The 16,501-nt window shown below is 36.9% G+C and overlaps 1 protein-coding gene across 1 annotated transcript in view; it reads left to right on the forward strand.

The window, feature by feature from the left end:
• STYXL2 (serine/threonine/tyrosine interacting like 2) overlaps positions 1–16,501 on the forward strand; it is a 36,746-nt gene that overhangs the window by 15,049 nt on the left and 5,196 nt on the right. Inside the window, exons 3-5 of the mRNA XM_074266500.1 lie at positions 4,847–4,941; positions 12,036–12,267; positions 13,638–13,855. Coding sequence (XP_074122601.1) covers positions 4,847–4,941; positions 12,036–12,267; positions 13,638–13,855 — 545 coding nt within the window. The remainder of the gene's footprint in view (positions 1–4,846; positions 4,942–12,035; positions 12,268–13,637; positions 13,856–16,501) is intronic.

A 16,501-nucleotide genomic window follows, 5' to 3' on the forward strand; every position in this document is an offset into this window, starting at 1 on the left:
TTGTCCAAAGAACAGTGGAGAAGCATGTGTGCCATGAGCAGGAGGCAATATAGTACACAGTACAAATAAGAGATTTTAAGAGATGATCTAAAAGATATAATCAAAGAAATATATGAGCTCAAAAAATCAGCTTGTTACATGGCAAGATCAATGGATAACTAATACATTCCATGATTATTCTCAAGATAGTGTAAGTGAAGGAGATCTCCAGCACATTGAATGAATACTCTGTAGTGAATTTATGGGAGGGCATTAGTTAGAATCACAGAGGGTGGATGACTATGGGTAAGATGAGATCTGTATTAGTGGAGGGAATAGCTATGAGATCACAGAGCAATTTGAATATCTGAGTGAACAAAGGATCACAAGACTACAGAATGTTCGATTTGGAAGGATCCTCAAAAACCATAATCCAACTCATATATCATATATCATATCAGCCTTTCCCTCCCTAAGCCTTCTTTACTGTTTGCCCTTTTTTTCAAATTCAATCTATCTGCTGGTTCTTCTCTTTCCCAGTTCTGAAAACAGTTATATTTACTTTCTTGATTCTCTCATCTTGCCTATTTTTCTTGATTAAGTCAAGTTTTTCCAGTTCTTTCTTCTAGGTTTTCTTAGCTTATTAAGTCTCAATTGAATTTATAGTGCCTTCTTTGTATTGAGCATCCTTGCTTTGCATAAACAGTGTAGGTAGATCGTGGGTTTCATCTCTTTTTCTCCCTTCTCACTTTTCCTGATGTCTTATGATGAACTCTTATTCTATTTCAAAGTTGAAGGGTAAAAAATAATCATCAGAATCAGAATAAAAGAAAGTTGAGGAGTTTTTGTCTTCCTAGAGGACAGTTTTTGAGGGCCCTCAAAAACCCTAATCCAACTCATATCTCATAATTCAGGAGGTACCTGACAAAGTCATCTAGTTTTTTGAAAAATAATTTCTTCCACTTGCTTTAAAAAGCCAACAAAACAGATCTACAAAATAGAGCCCATCGGTATTTCTCTGATAGAGATCTGGGAATTTTAATAGATAATAAACTAAATATGAATCATTCACACACATCATCACAGGCAAGAAAAAGTATAAACACATGCTACATGAAGAGTTGTAGGGTATCTAGGAAATGGGAGATAATAACTTCATTATATTAAATCCCAGCCAGATAAATCTGTAGTTTTGTGTTCAATTCTGGTTGCCACATTTTGGGAAAGACAATTTTAGACTGGAAACCATCCAGAAGGATAATTGTGATGGTAAGAGCCCTTGAATTCCTGTTACGTGAGAATGAGGTAAGAAACCAGAGGATGGGTGTGATAAAACAGGATTAGGATGGTGAGGGGCCTTGGGTTCCCAATGTGTGAAAATAAATTGAGAAATTTCACATCTGCTGGGTGGATGGGCAAGTCATTTAAACTTTCTAAACTTCAGTTTATTTTTCTATAATATTGAAGCAATAATTCTTATATTACCTACCTTTCCTTGTCGCTAGGAAGAAAGCATTTTGTAATGTGAGGTATGGTTACTGACATCTGAATCTCCTCAAGTACCCAACTGAGAGCATGGCACCTAGATGATGAAATATTTTTAAATGAGTATCTAATTACTTGATGTATTTGCCTTTCCTTGGGTTCCTTTTTCATTTCCACAGAGACTTTTCAAACATTTTCTTATGCCTGCTAAAATCTTTCTTAAATATCATCATCTTTAGTTTGTTGACTTTTGTCTGCTTACTGAACTTGTCTGCTTCTGAACATTTGGGAGCTATTTTCTTCAAAGTAGACTTCCATATCTTCATAATTTTGTCCACTTACTTTTCTTTAAGTGGCAAAACTAAGCAGGGCACCACAATAATAATAGTGATTAGTAATAATATAACATATTATATTGTATATAATTATTATATAATAATAATTAATGTTTTATATATAATATAATAATATAAATGACATTTATGAAGCACTTCAAAGTTGAGAAAGAGCTTTAACAAACATTATCTCATTTGATTTTCACAAGTGTCCTGAAAGGTCAGTACTCTGTATTCTTTGGGACCAGAAAGCTCTCTCTGGTGTTCTCTAAGTCAACAAGACTTTATTAATTAATTACTTATTCTCTGCTAGAAACTGTACCAAGCTCCGGGCACTTTGAAAACTCTGTTTGATAGTATTTTTGATGTGATTTTCATTCCAATAGGTGTCTGGGATGAGCCACCATGCTACCATGCTCTGTAATCTGCCAGTGTAGGACAGGTACAGCTACCGACCCCCTATTGTCTCCAGTTTATTTCCCTTCCTAGGTTAGGGCTGATTCAGTCACACCCACCTGCACTCACTGTAGCATGTTGGAATGGTTCACTGAAAGGAGAGACATGTGCCTCTCATGCATTCTCAAAATCCTGAGTGTGGGAACACCCTCCTACTACTGATTACTGTAGCTGCAGAACCCACTCTGGCATGTTTCCTATTTATACATATGAGTCACAATGACATCTTTAACTTTTGAACATGACACATTAACCAAGAAGGTAAAAGCAAAAATAATCACATTATAAGAGTTTACCCATAAACCTAATCATACTCTCTCACCCATACACAAAAATGTCAGGGGAAGAGTAGGAAAGGGAAATATTTATAAAAATAGACTTATATACTTATAAAAATCTAGCAGAGAAATATAGGAATCAGAAAATCCCTTTGTAAGGGTTGATTCACATACAGTTTTCCCATTTGTAACCCAAAAATCTTTAATTTGTAGTTTCTCAACTATATTTTCAACCATAATTCTTGATTATATTAGACTATATCTAGATAATAAATCTATTACATATAATTGAAAACAGTTATATGTAAATGAACTGATACATATTAAAATATTACAGACATCCCACCTTTAGTCAATGCTTCTGGCCTTTGCATTAACTCATCTCTTCCCAAATAGACTATGGTTCTCCTGAAGCACTTATATCTAAGGGGCTGCTTTCCTTAAGTTGCCCTTTGTGTCCTTCGCACAAAGATTTTTTTTTCTGCTTCTTTCTGCAAATAGGATATCCACATACAAAAGGGGCAGTACCCATCATACCAGCACTGGCAATCAATTTAGCAAAAGTCATCCCTACCTTTATTCTGCTCTTGGTGAGAGCTTCTGGTATTACCAGCCTTTCCTTCCCTGGTTCTTTTTGTTGTTTGCCCTTTTACTTCCAATTCAAACCTTTTTATCTGCTGGTTCTTCTCTTTTCCAGTTCTAAAAGTAGTTGTATTTATTTGATTTTTCTCAGTTTGCCTATTTTTCTTGATTAGGTCAAGTCCTTCAGTTCTTTCTCCCAGGTTTTCTTATCTTACCACATCTCACCTGAATTTTTAGTGTCTTTTTTTTTTTTTTTTTTTTTTTGTATTGAGTATCCTTGTTTTGTATAAACAATGTGGATAGATTGGGAGTTGACTTTTCTCACTTTTCTTGTCTTATGAGTTCTTATTCTATTTTAAAGTTGAAGGCTCCTTGTCCTATTACACACTAGTCTTACCTGAGGTACCTCTCTTTTATTCCTTCTCCAAATGCGCCCTTTACTAGATCTAATAAACCTGTTCTGCTGTAGAACAATTGTTTGGTTATTGGGTTTGTCACCCTCCAAATGGTACATGATTCTTGGTACATTTATAATTTATAACTCAAAGTTGAAACTCGATAATATCAGTAAGCTAATCTCAGCTTTTAGCAGAATTTACAGGTAAGGAGCAAAATGTTCTGGACCTACCTCTCAACGTAAACTAACTCATCAAAATACTGACTTCATAAACACAAGTTGGATATTGGTCATTTCAGGAATTTTTTCTTTGTTTGTTTTTTGAACCAGACCTGTGATTTCATTGATGCAGGGAATTTCTAGTGAGGGAATTTCCTCTATCAATGAAGATCAGCAGCTGTTGTGCAACTTCTAGGCTTACAAAATTGCCTTCAGGTCATTGAAAGTTTATGTCTCTGTATACATATATTGTATTTAACTTATACTTTAACATATTTAACATGTATTGGTCAACCTGCCATCTGGGGGAAGGGGTGGGAAAGGAGGGGAAAAGTTGGAACAAAAGGTTTTGCAATTGTCAATGCTGAAAAATTACCCATGCATAGATCTGGTAAATAAAAAGCTATAATTTTTTTTTTTTGAGGCTGGGGTTAAGTGACTTGCCCAGGGTCACACAGCTAGGAAGTGTTAAGTGTCTGAGACCAGATTTGAACTCGGGTCCTCCTGAATTCAGGGCTGGTGCTCTATCCACTGCACCACCTAGCTGCCCCTAAAAAGCTATAATTTAAAAAAAAAAGAAAGTTTATGTCCCCTGCTCAGGGTTACTCCGTTGATAGGTGCCCAGGACAATCCTTGGACCAAGACCTTTTTCTGACTGTAAGATCATTTCATTAGATACACTGATTCTCCAGATCAAAATTATATGGCAAAATTGTTTGTGGGTTACACCTTGATTGTAGCTTACACAGCTTAGTACCTAGATCTTTTAGTTTTAAATTTAAATTGAAATTTTCCCGATGCTTTAGACAAACTTAGAGCAGGCACTTATGTCAATATATTTACAATGTATATTTAAAAAAAAGTCTAAAGAGAATCATTAGCAAAATTTAAAAAAAAAGATTTTTATTGGTATTCAGACAAATCTTACAATAACAGGACCTCAGCAATACTGAGCTTTAATATTTTTTGGATAATATTCTTATCAATTTAATTCAACCAAAGTTTGATTAGAGACCTACTGTATACAAATTATTACAAAATGAATACATTACAGAGTTTCTGCTCTTAAGATGCTTGTATTCACTCAGCCTAATAAGAGTGTCCTCTACCCCCAGATACTCCATGGTCTCAGATGCTGAAACAGAAAGTATTTTCATGGATCCCATTCACCTGTCATCCGCTGTTGCTGCCAAAAAGATCATTAATGAAGGTAATTAAATCAAAACCTAAGGAGGAGGTGTAGAAGGTGGGAGGTTCATCTAAAGATATTACCTTGTTCCTGGAGAGACTCACATTTTAAACACATGGAATTGTCGAGGTGAAAGAGATTTTAGATAGAGGTCAGGTCATCTAGTCCAAATCAAACCTGAATTTTAAGCATGAATTCTCCTATATATTATCACCCAACTGACCATGTTCATCCATCTTCTGCTGGAAAATCTCTAGCTCCTTATCTCCTGAGACAGCACATCCAATCTCTAATTGTGACCAAGACTTTCCTTGTGCTGATTAGAAATATGCTGTCCTGTAACTTGTACTCCTTGGTGTCCTACATCTGGCTCTGAGATCCAGTAGGATAAATCATCTTTTACATGGCAATCTTATTTTAAAATGGCTTTTGTGATCCTGCTCATTGACCAAGGGTTTTCTTTTGTTCTGTAAAGAATATCTCCATTTCTTCAACCGAGCTTTGTATATATCTTCATTCGATGATCTCATCAGTTCCCATGAGTTCAGTTATCATTCTTCTACAGATATTTGTCAGATCTATTTATCCAGCCCTGGTCCTTCTCCTATGCTCCAATACTATAGAACCAACTACTTTTGGACATTTCCATCTATGCAATATCTCTTGCATATCCACTAGAGCAACAATTACTCTAGTTAAGGTCCTCATCTTCTGTGACCTGGGTTATTGCAATAGCCTTTTAATTAGTCGTACTGCTCCAGTCCGTCTTTTATTCAGCTACCAAAGTGACTTTTGTAAGGTGTAAGTCTGAATGTGCCATCCCTTAGTCATAAAACTCTAACAACTCTTATTGGATCAAATATAAAGTTCTATGGTTGGAATTTAATGTTTTTCAAAACCTGGCCCCTTCCTACTTTTCCAATATTTTTAAATTCTTTTTAAAATCATGAACATTAACATGTCTCCCTTCTACTTAACCTCTCCCACATTGAGGGAAAAAAGTTCTTTTAATAAATATGCATAATTAAGCAAAAATAAATTCCTAATTTAGCTATGTCTAGAGATACATATCCAATCTTTATCTTGAGTCCATTCCCTCCTCATTCAGAGGACCTTTCCAGTCTTCTTTCATTCTGTTATCATCCACACATTTTACAATTCTTCAAAACAAAGCTAATTGCTGTTTCTTACAAGTGATACTACCTCCTGTAGCTCTATAACTTGTATTGTCCAATCCCCATGCCCCAAAAGCTTTGCTTCCAACCTCCAGGTCTTGCAATCTATTCCTCTTAATAAGAATCCAGTTAATACCACTTTTTCCATAATATATTTTCTGGTTGCTTCAGCTGTTAGTGCCATCTCCTCTTAGAGTAGCTCACATGACATGTGATGGTACAGTAGATAGAACCCTGGACTTTTTAGAAAGCCTCAAAGGGACTTGGGGTACCAGAATGATATTTGAAGTTTTTTTTTTTCCAAATCTATGTTTGAAATTAATATCAACCTAACGACTTGAACTTTTTGAAATCGGCAAAGTGCTCTTTTGTTATTTCTTTTCCTATCTTGGACTTTACTTCCCTTTTATTCACTTGTTCTGTTTTTTCCATTTTCATAGAATCATGCAATTTCAGATTTTGAATTCATTTTAACATCCATTTAGTCCAACCCATACCATCCACCAAATAAGATTTTTTTTGTCTCCAACACATTTTACAAATCCAGTCTGCTTGAAGACCTCCAATGAGGAGAAATCTGTTATGTCTCAAGGCAACCCTTATAAACAGAAATTTTTGGATGAGTTTAAGTGTTAGGACGTTTTTTTCCCCACCAAACCTAAATTTGCCTTTTTACAATTTGTTAGTCAATTAGAATTTGTGGAGTCTTATTATGTGCCAGGTACTGTGCAAAAATTCTGGTGATATAAAGAAAAGTAAAAGACAATCCCTGCTCTCAAAGAGATCACAGTTTAATGGGGGAAATAACTGTGCAAACGAGCTATTGCTATTTTTTCCCCTATGAATCAAAACAAATCTAATCCCTTTCTCATGTGACAATCCTTCAGATATTTGAGAATACCTATTATATCCTCCCTGAATCTTCTCTTCTCCTGTCTTCTCTAATTTCCCCCCTTTTTTCAGTTCTAATACGTTATACCGCCAAAGCTCTTCACTATTTGAGTTCCTTTGCTGCAGATTTTCTAAAGCTTAACAATACCTTTCCCAAACTAGAATCGATCACAATACTCCTCATGTAGTTTAATCAGAGAAGATTATAGTGGGAGATGCCTCCCATTTTTGCAAACTATGCCTCTTTTTAGAACTGAATCACCTTTCTTTTTTTTTTTTTTCCACTGCTGTATTATACTGCTGACTTCTACTGAGACTGAAGCTTACTAAAACTTCAAATCTTTTGCAGATAAATTATAGCTTCACCATCTATTTAGAACAACAAAAGTTGATTTTTTTTTGGACCCCAGTATACAATTTTATATTTTTCCGTATTCAATTTCATCTTATTAGATTTATCCCAGTCTTCTGGATTGCCAGAGTTTTTTTGGATTCTAACTCTGTCTTTCAGTTTATCGTTTTTTCACAGTTCTAGTCATTTGCAAATTCAATAAATATGCCATCTATTTCTTTATTTCAACCACTGGTTAAATGTTAAATAGCTAAAGGAAAATAAGAGAAAAGGAAGTTCAATTCAAAACAAATATAAAATGTTTAAATGTCGAGCTACTAAAACATTCTCCAAACTTATATAAATAGTTACACTTGACATTGTGCTGTCTCATAATAAGTGCTTATTAAATATTTTTTCTTCTCTCAAGAAAAAAATATTTTAAAAATTGAAGATATTCATTGCTCATGGTTAGGTCATACTAATGTAATATAAATGGAATTGCTCCCTAAATGAACAGATTTTGTCCTATACCAATTAAACTGCAAAAGGGATAGAGTTTGGCAACATAGCTACAGGTTTGGAAGATTCTGAAACTTGGATCTTATTGCTCAATTAGATTGGTGCTCTCTCCTTGTATATACTAATTGTGGATTTCTAGCAAATAACTAGGCAAAATAATAGCAGTATTCATTAGGAGGAATAAGAAATAAAATCTCAAGGGAAATCATAAAAAATAAGAATAAAGGGCACTTCTATAAAATAAAAATTATTAGAACTATTTAGTAGTGATTAAAAAAAATGGAACAGATTAGAGAAGAAAGAATCACAAAGTAACACTCTAGTGTTTATAAATCCAAGAAGATAAATTACTAGGGAAAAAACTGTTTGAAAAACTGGAGAGCATTTTGGCAGAAATTAGATTTAAAACAGTATTTATACTGTATACCAAAATAAGCTCAAAATGGAAATGCAGCCTAAATATTAAAGATCACAAAACAAAGAATCAGAAAACTTAGATGAGACTATCAGGAAACTTCTTAACAAATAATAAAGATGATTTCCCAAGAAAAAATATAGAATTTTAATTACATTAAATTGAAAAGCTTTTGTGTGAATAAAATCAATATATTGGGATAAGGAAAGAATCTGTCAATTAGGAAAAAAAATTGTCAGGTATCTCTGTTAAGAATCTATTAGTCGGAGGCAGCTAGGTGGTGCAATGAATAGAGCACCAGCCCTGAATTCAGGAGGACCTGAGTTCAATCTGACTTTACACTTCCTATCTGTGTAACCCTGGGCAAGTCACTTAACCCCAATTCCCTCAGCAAAAAACCAAAAACCAAACAAATTTATTAGTCAAGATATAGAGAGAAAAAACACAAATATGTAAGATCAAAGGATAAATTATCAAAGGATACTTGAATCAAACAAGACTAAAGGAAGAAATTTCAAATTTTAAAGACTCATACTGATGAGGCTTAGATTTGGGGTACCCAAATGAAATTAGGGTTTCTGGTGGTCAGGGAGTTAAATGAGGTCTAAATGAGTTCTAGTGGCAGTGCAAGGGTAGGGAGTTCTGGGATTCCCTTTCTGGTGGTGCAAAAATCCACTCAAAAGGAATTAACAGACCAGAAAACCTAGAATGATAAAAGAGTTTTATTATGGGGATTGGAAGTAAGGTTCCTTTGTCTAGTTAAGGAAATAGGTGACAGTAAAGAAGGGGCACTGGAAACCATATTCCAGTGGGCAGAGAGTCCTTGGGGTGCCAGGCATGGTGCTGCCATGTTTGGGACCTCTGCAAAGAGAGGGCGCCAGTCTGACTAATAGAGGGCTTTGGCTACAAGCTGAAGGAGGTTTGTGAGTAGAGTCCCAGGTTGGCTCCAGGCTGGATTTTAGCCAGGGTTAGAATTTGAATTGAATTTAATGGGTTTTCGGGACTGAGCTGACCCCACTCACCCAGATAACAAAGATGAAACTGTTTGTGCTTGGGGTGGAGTCCCCACACAGAGTCGAAGGAGGTTTTCTCTTTTAAGTATTTTCAGTTTGGGGATTCCCTTTTCAATACTACAAAGTGTTCTGAATCTCTAATAATAAGAAAAATGCATATCAAAGCAGCTCATAATCAGCAAATTGGTAAAGATGACAAAAATGGAAATAGAAGATGTTGGAGAGACTGCAAAAAAAATGGGCACCTTAAAATATTATTTGTGGAAATGTCATAAAAGTCTTTAATTCCTTTTGAGTCCCAGAGGATAGCTGCTATTGATAGAATCAGTCCTAAGCAAAAGTCCCTTTCTGACTTTCTCCACACTCCAAATTCATTGTTCTCTTCTCTCTCTCCTCTTTCTGATTTTTTTTGTATATTTAAAATTCATACTTAATGGTATAAATCATAGTGGACAACTTACCTATTCCTGTCAAGGTCACTAACATTCTTTTTTTTTTTTTTTTAATAGTTTTTATTTACCAGATATATGCATGGGTAATTTTACAACATTGACAATTGTCAAACCTTTTGTTCTAATTTTTCTGCTCCTTCCCCCCGCCCCAGATGGCAGGTTGAAGGTCACTAACATTCTTGATTCTTCCCTCTCCCTCACTGCCATCCCCCCACTAGTTGCCTTGGAATAATTTGTACGGTCTTATCTCTTATACCTCCACATCTCAGGTATCCATCCCATTCTCTCTATTCTTCACCACCATCTGGTTCAGACCTTCATCACCTTCCATCTGTATTATCACAATAGTCTCCCAATTTCTCTCCCTCCTTCAAGCTTCTTCCCATGCAAATGCATTTTCCACATAGCCTCTAAGTTGGTTTTCTTAATGTGAGCACATCACTCTCCTGCTTAAAAGCCTCAGTGGTATCCTAGTGCATCTTGGTTAAAACACAAACACTGTCTGGGATTTAAAACCATCGCAACATGGCTTGCTTCATTTTCAGAAGGCACTGTGGTATGTTGGAGTCAAAAGATCTTGCTTCACATCTTGTCACTTAAGTCCAGCTCCATTTCTTCACTTATAAAATGTAGTGGTTGAATTAAATAACCTCTGAATCCTTTCTGAATCCATATCTAAGACACTCTGATCCTTTGATCTTATCCAGTCTGACATCTTTTACCCTAATACTCCATTTTCCAGTTAAATGGTCTGACCTTCCCCCCCCCCCCCTGCCTTCCCATACAGGTTGTCTGTCAAGCTACAAATGCTTTCCTCCCTCACCTCTGCCTTGCAAGATCCTTGGCTTTCTATAGCTCACTTCAGGTGTCACTTCCCAGAAGAAGCATTTCTTGATCCCTTCAATTGTCCTGAAATAATTTTAAAATTTATTTTATTTGGGGTGTACTCAGTTGTGTACATGTTATTTCTCTCCAAGGGAATATAATCTCCTTGAAGGCAGGGATTGTTTTGTTTTTTTCTTACTAGGCCCAATACCTAGAATTCATTCCATAGTAGGTACTCATTAATTGTTTCTTGAATTGAATTGTGATCACTGAAATTTGAATTTAAAAGCTTTAAACAAAAGGAAGGAAACAAGGCAGTTTGGTGGGACAGTGGATAGAGGCCTGAACTTCCAGTCAAGAAAATCTGAATTTAAATCCAGACTCAGACACTTATTAGCTCAGTGACTGATTCTGAACAAGTCATTTAATCCTGATCTGCCTCAGTAGCTTCAACTCTTAAATGTGGAAAATAACTCCTATATTCCAGAGTTGTTGGGAGGATCAAATAAGATAATATTTATGAAATGCTTAACATAGCTCCTGATACATAGTAAGCATTTATTAAAATTTTGTTAAATTAAAATACTGTGAAATAGAATTTTAGGCAAAAGCAGCTAGTGAGGGGGTTGGGGGTTGGGAAGGAACTAAGGAGAAAATAGGTTTAAATTCTGAATGTGATTGTAAGAGTTTTAAGTGGTTATCTCCTTCTCCCTTTGACTAAAGATGATCTTGACTACAAGTATCCAAGTCAATGCTTTACATTTGTGGATGGCTGACTATTTAACAACATAATGTCTTACAATCCACATTTTTCCTCCTTGTCCACAAGGATACCATGAGATAATTTGTCAATTGGCTTACCAAAATCTAGATATGCGGCATGTATAATGCTTACCAAATTTATCAATCTGATAACCTTAATGGGCTTCCCCAAGTGGAGGAGCACCCACAGGAGTGAAATTATGGATACCATTAATCTTCATTGATACAAAGCTTTATATATTGTGTTGTCAAGACTAGATCTTTGTAGGGGAAGTAGACTACCTCATAAAACTCCTTAAAATATCCCAAGTGCACATAGTTGAGCAAGTCAATGAAATATTGCTAGAACAGGGCAAATAGATAGGATATCCTAATAGGAAAAAAATAAGCAAAAAAAATAGCCCAAAATATAAATAAGATCAATAAAGCATTTATTAAGCAATTAATTACTATGTGCAGGCACTTTCCTAATAACTTAAAAAGCTGGAGGGGGGAAAGAGGAGGGTAGAGAAGGGATAGTAGTGGGGGAAAGGCAGAGATATAAAGCTGAAATGAGTTTGAAATAAATAGGATTGTCATGGGTGCTTTCTCAAATGGAGAAATTTTCCCATTGAGGAGATAGGACCCTAGGAGTAAAGGCAATAGCCAGAGTGAGAAGGGTGCTAGGGGGAAGGTGAAGAGAAAAAGTTTAGCTTTTAGCCTTTTGCTAATGCTATGTGTCCATGGCAGAGCTCAAACCAAGAGAAGTCAAAGCAGACACTGTGTGCCCGGGGATGCTGGAGTCTGCAGAGCAACTGTTGGTGGAAGATCTCTATAACAGGGTCAAAGAGAAGATTGATGATACCAGCCTGTATAACACCCCCTGTGTCATGGACCTCCAGAGGGCTCTGGTTCAGGACCGCCAAGAGGCCCCCTGGAATGAAGTAGATGAAGTCTGGCCCAACGTCTTCATCGCAGAAAAGTGAGTCTCTAAGTAAACCTTGCCATTGATGGGCTCTTGCTAGAGGGATATGACAACCACTTCCTATAGGGCTCCTCAAGGGATTGTGTCAGACTCCTGAATAAGTCCAGACATTCTCACAGTCTGTTTCAAAGCTAACACGGACCTATAGAAATTCTGTCTCCCAAGTTTGTCATCCTCCATTCTTTCCAAGTACCCAGTGTTCTCTAGCATCCATCTAATCCCATTCTCCAGTCCCAAGCAACTACATGACAGAATGGATAAAGTGTTGGGTCTGAAGTCAGGGAGACTCATCTTCCTGGTTCAAGTCTGACCTTAGGCACTTACTAGCTGTGTAATCCTAGGCAAGGCACTTAACTCTATTATCTCAGTTTCTTCATCTGTAAAATGATTTGGAGAAGGAAAAAAAAGCAAGAAAAGTCCCAATGAGGTCACAAAGAATTGGACACAATGGAAAAGACTGTATGAAAAACCACAAAAAGTCCTAATTTCCCTGGATAGTACATGATGTTTCAGACTTTTCCTGATGCTATCCCTCCCTCAACTTCTTTCCTCGAATCTATCAGAAATTACCTGTGCCCCATTCCTCCATAGCTCTACTAAACTGACAAAGGATATTATGAGTTTAATCATATCAGTTAATTCTTGTTAGTGTTTCTTTGCAAATTAGATAGTAGCTGGCCACCTGTATATAAAAGTACTTCACAATATATAAAACTTTGTATCAATGTTAATCTTCCAATTGCTATTAGTAAGATTAATAGCATCCATAATTTCATTCCTGTGAGTGTTCCTCTACTTGGGGAGGTACCAATTCCTCTCAATTAAAAGTAGATGTAGTAGATAATCTTTGGGAATTTCTGAAGATGGAAAATGCATCACCCTCAATCAACCTGATAATAAGTATATCTGAACTTAGACGGTCTGGTCTTTTAGATAATGGACATATAGCTAGCCCATCAGCAGAGTCTTACTTGAAACCCTTCCAGTTTAGTAGGACCTGCCATTAGGTTTTTTACAAACTCCTGTTCTCTTTGCCTCTTAAGCCAAGGGCAAAAAATCCATCCTTCTTGTCCACTTCAAAGATTTCTTTCCATCAGTGCTTTTTGTTTTTCCTCTCCTTTTCCCTCACTTCTTCGATCACCAAATCTCTTCAAACTTCTTTCAACGGCCCCACATGCTTGAATTCTAACATTGTCTCCAAGACTGAACAAAACTAGAAAATTTTGGAAGTTTTACCTCCATAAACCAAGAAAGGAAATATTTCCCTAGCAGTGACGCCCCAAAAAAGCGCTTCTTCTGAATATGACGCTGGACTTTTCCCTAGCTCTGGTGCTAATTAAAAATGCCTTTTCTCTGTTTTCCTTCAGGAGTGTGGCTGTAAATAAGGGGCGACTGAAGAGGCTAGGGATCACACATATCCTCAATGCGGCTCATGGCACGGGCGTTTACACCGGACCAGAGTTCTACAATGGCCTGGAGATTCAGTATCTGGGTGTAGAGGTGGATGATTTCCCTGAGGTAGACATATCCCAACATTTTCGGAAGGCTGCGGAGTTCCTTGATGAAGCTCTGCTGACATACAGAGGTGAGATGAACTTAAAGTTGGGCTAAGCTGGGGTCTAGTAAATCAGAAATCCATAAGAAGAAAAAATCATAGTAAGGGAAAACATTTAAGCCTTTTGGAGAGCAACCATATTTTGCATTAGACTAAGGAGTCAAGATTTACATTATCTCTGTCTCTCACTTGCTCATTCACACCACTTCCTAGCTCTTCACCGTTTATCTTGATTTTTCTACCTTTTGGGAAGATTTTAAACCCTGAAAAAAAGAGAGGGACATTTGGGGGTCATTTTACAACATGCTTTGTTCTTGTTTCTAAGGCAAAAGCCAATGTCTGAGTGACTTTAGTCAATGCAATGATTTCTGTGAAAACAACATTGCTTGTCATGGACAGCGAGCAGGATATAGGACCTTCTAATGGAAAGAAAAATTACTTTCTTTAGGTCTTTTTCTTTCTCCCTTCTTTCTGGTAGTAAAAACTTTTATTTATTTGCTTTGACCAATGTAGAAGTGAGGATGGCTGTCACATTGCTTTGAGGTAGAAGGAATTTATTTTGTTTCTTATTTCTTGTTGCACTTCTTGTATGGCAGCAATGGCCTAACCCTGCAGTGGAGCTCCAGTAGAGTGGCAGGAAATAATGGGAATAGACGTTTCTGTAGCTTCAGGACAGTGCTTGGGGCAGTATTGGTAGGAAAGCGAGATGGATGACAAAGTGTGGATTGTGTGAAGGCCTCACAGCTACAATGAGTAGAGAAGAGAATTAGGTAGGAAGAGTAAAGGGTAAAGGAAGAAGCAAAGTGGGTAAGGAGAGAAAGGTGTTTGTAACTGCATGAGCTATAGGTGGTAAAGCACCTGAAGATTCAATTTGAGAGTTGAATGACCTTTAAAGAAGTTGATATATTTTATCTCAAATCTATTTTTTTCCCCAAATATGTTCCTCTACCTTCCCTCTTCCCAGAGAATCATCCTTTGTAACAAAGAATAAGAGGAGATGAAGGAAGTATATAAGGGAAGGGGGAGGGAGAGAAAGAGACAGACAAAGACAGAGACAGAGAAACAGAGAAAAGAAAGGGGAAAGAGAGAGAGAGAGAGAGAGAGAGAGAGAGAGAGAGAGAGAGAGAGAGAGAGAGAGAGAGAGAGAGAGAGAGAGAGAGAGAGAGAGAGGAGGAGGAGGAGGAGGAGGAGGAGGAGGAGGAGGAGGAGGAGGAGGAGGAGGAGGAGGAGGAGGAGGAGGAAGGGAGGAAGAGAGGATTAAAGGAGAGAGTAAAGGAGAGTAGAAAACAGAGACAGAGACAGAGACAGAAACAAAGAGACAGAGAAGGCCAGAGGGAAGGAGGGAAGGAGAGGGAGGGAGGGAGAAGCATTTCAGCAAAAATAATCAACACACCCAGCAAATCTGACCATATAGAGAGAAAGTTTGGGCTTAGTATTAGAAGATTTAAATTCAAACATTTCCTAGCTGTGTAATCCTGGACATGAATTAAATCAATTGACCTCTTCTGCATCCATTTCCTGAGCTCTAAAATGGGAATAATTATAGCATCTACCTCCCAGGATTGTTATAAAGATCAAATAAGATATTTGTAAAGTGTTTAATATAATAATGCTTAGTAGGCACTTAATAAAAGCTTCTTTCTTACATTCCCTCCTTCCTTCCCTTCTTTCTTTCCTTCCTTTCTTAGTTTTCCAAATCCAGAGTCTCCCATCTCTGCAAAGAAGGTAGAGAAATGCATTTTCTCTTTTTCTTCAGAGCAAAGTTTATGGTATTACATAACTGATTTTTTTTTCTTTTTTCCTCTTTCCGTTGACATTGGTGTTTTTCACTGAATGTGATGTTTTCTTGGTTCGTACTTCACTTTGCATCAGATCTTATATTGTTTCTCACAACTTTCAGAATTTTTCATATATGTAATTTCCTATGAAATGGTACTGTTCTGTGACTTTCATATACCATAATTACTTTAGCCCTTTTCCACTTAATGAGCAGTTGCTTTGTTTCCGATGCTCATTTTAAAAGGGCCACCACATAATCCATTTTACTATAGAGGCAACCTTTTCTATCTTTGGCTTTGAGATATCTTCTTAGCAGTGAGATCTCTGGGTCAGAGTTATGAATATTTTCATCAATGTCTCAGCACAATTCTAAATTGCTTTCCAGAATGGTTGAACCAACCTCTAGGGGATGGCAATGTGCATGCTCATGTTACTTACATTACTAAGTATTCCTGCCTGTGCAGGAATCAGACACATCTAACCTGATCTTTCCCTTGGGAAGGAGTACACTGGTCACTGTTTGTCAGGTGTAGTAACTACATTCATTCAGTAACATAGAGCCTTCCCATTCAAAAGTTGGTACCTTCTTCACAAGATATTATGGAATTCCCAAGTATGGCTAATTTAGAATCATAGATTCTTTGAATGTCAGTTTGAAGGAGGATGGGAAAGATGGAAGAAATAAGCACATCTAGTTGCCTCACAACAGCCTCATAGGGGAAATGTTGTTTTGCAGTTATAATTATTATCATCATGCTCCTGTCTCAAAGGTTATAACAACAGAACATCCGCTCTCACAAGTGTGACCAACCCAGAGAGGTTTCGAGTAGGGATCTGTCAATGAATTGTATGTCTGCGTGTCCAAGAATTGTCTTAGCCAAGTTTGGAGAGGGTGAT

Source organism: Sminthopsis crassicaudata, chromosome 4, assembly GCF_048593235.1.
Source record: "Sminthopsis crassicaudata isolate SCR6 chromosome 4, ASM4859323v1, whole genome shotgun sequence".
Lineage (NCBI taxonomy): Eukaryota > Metazoa > Chordata > Mammalia > Dasyuromorphia > Dasyuridae > Sminthopsis > Sminthopsis crassicaudata.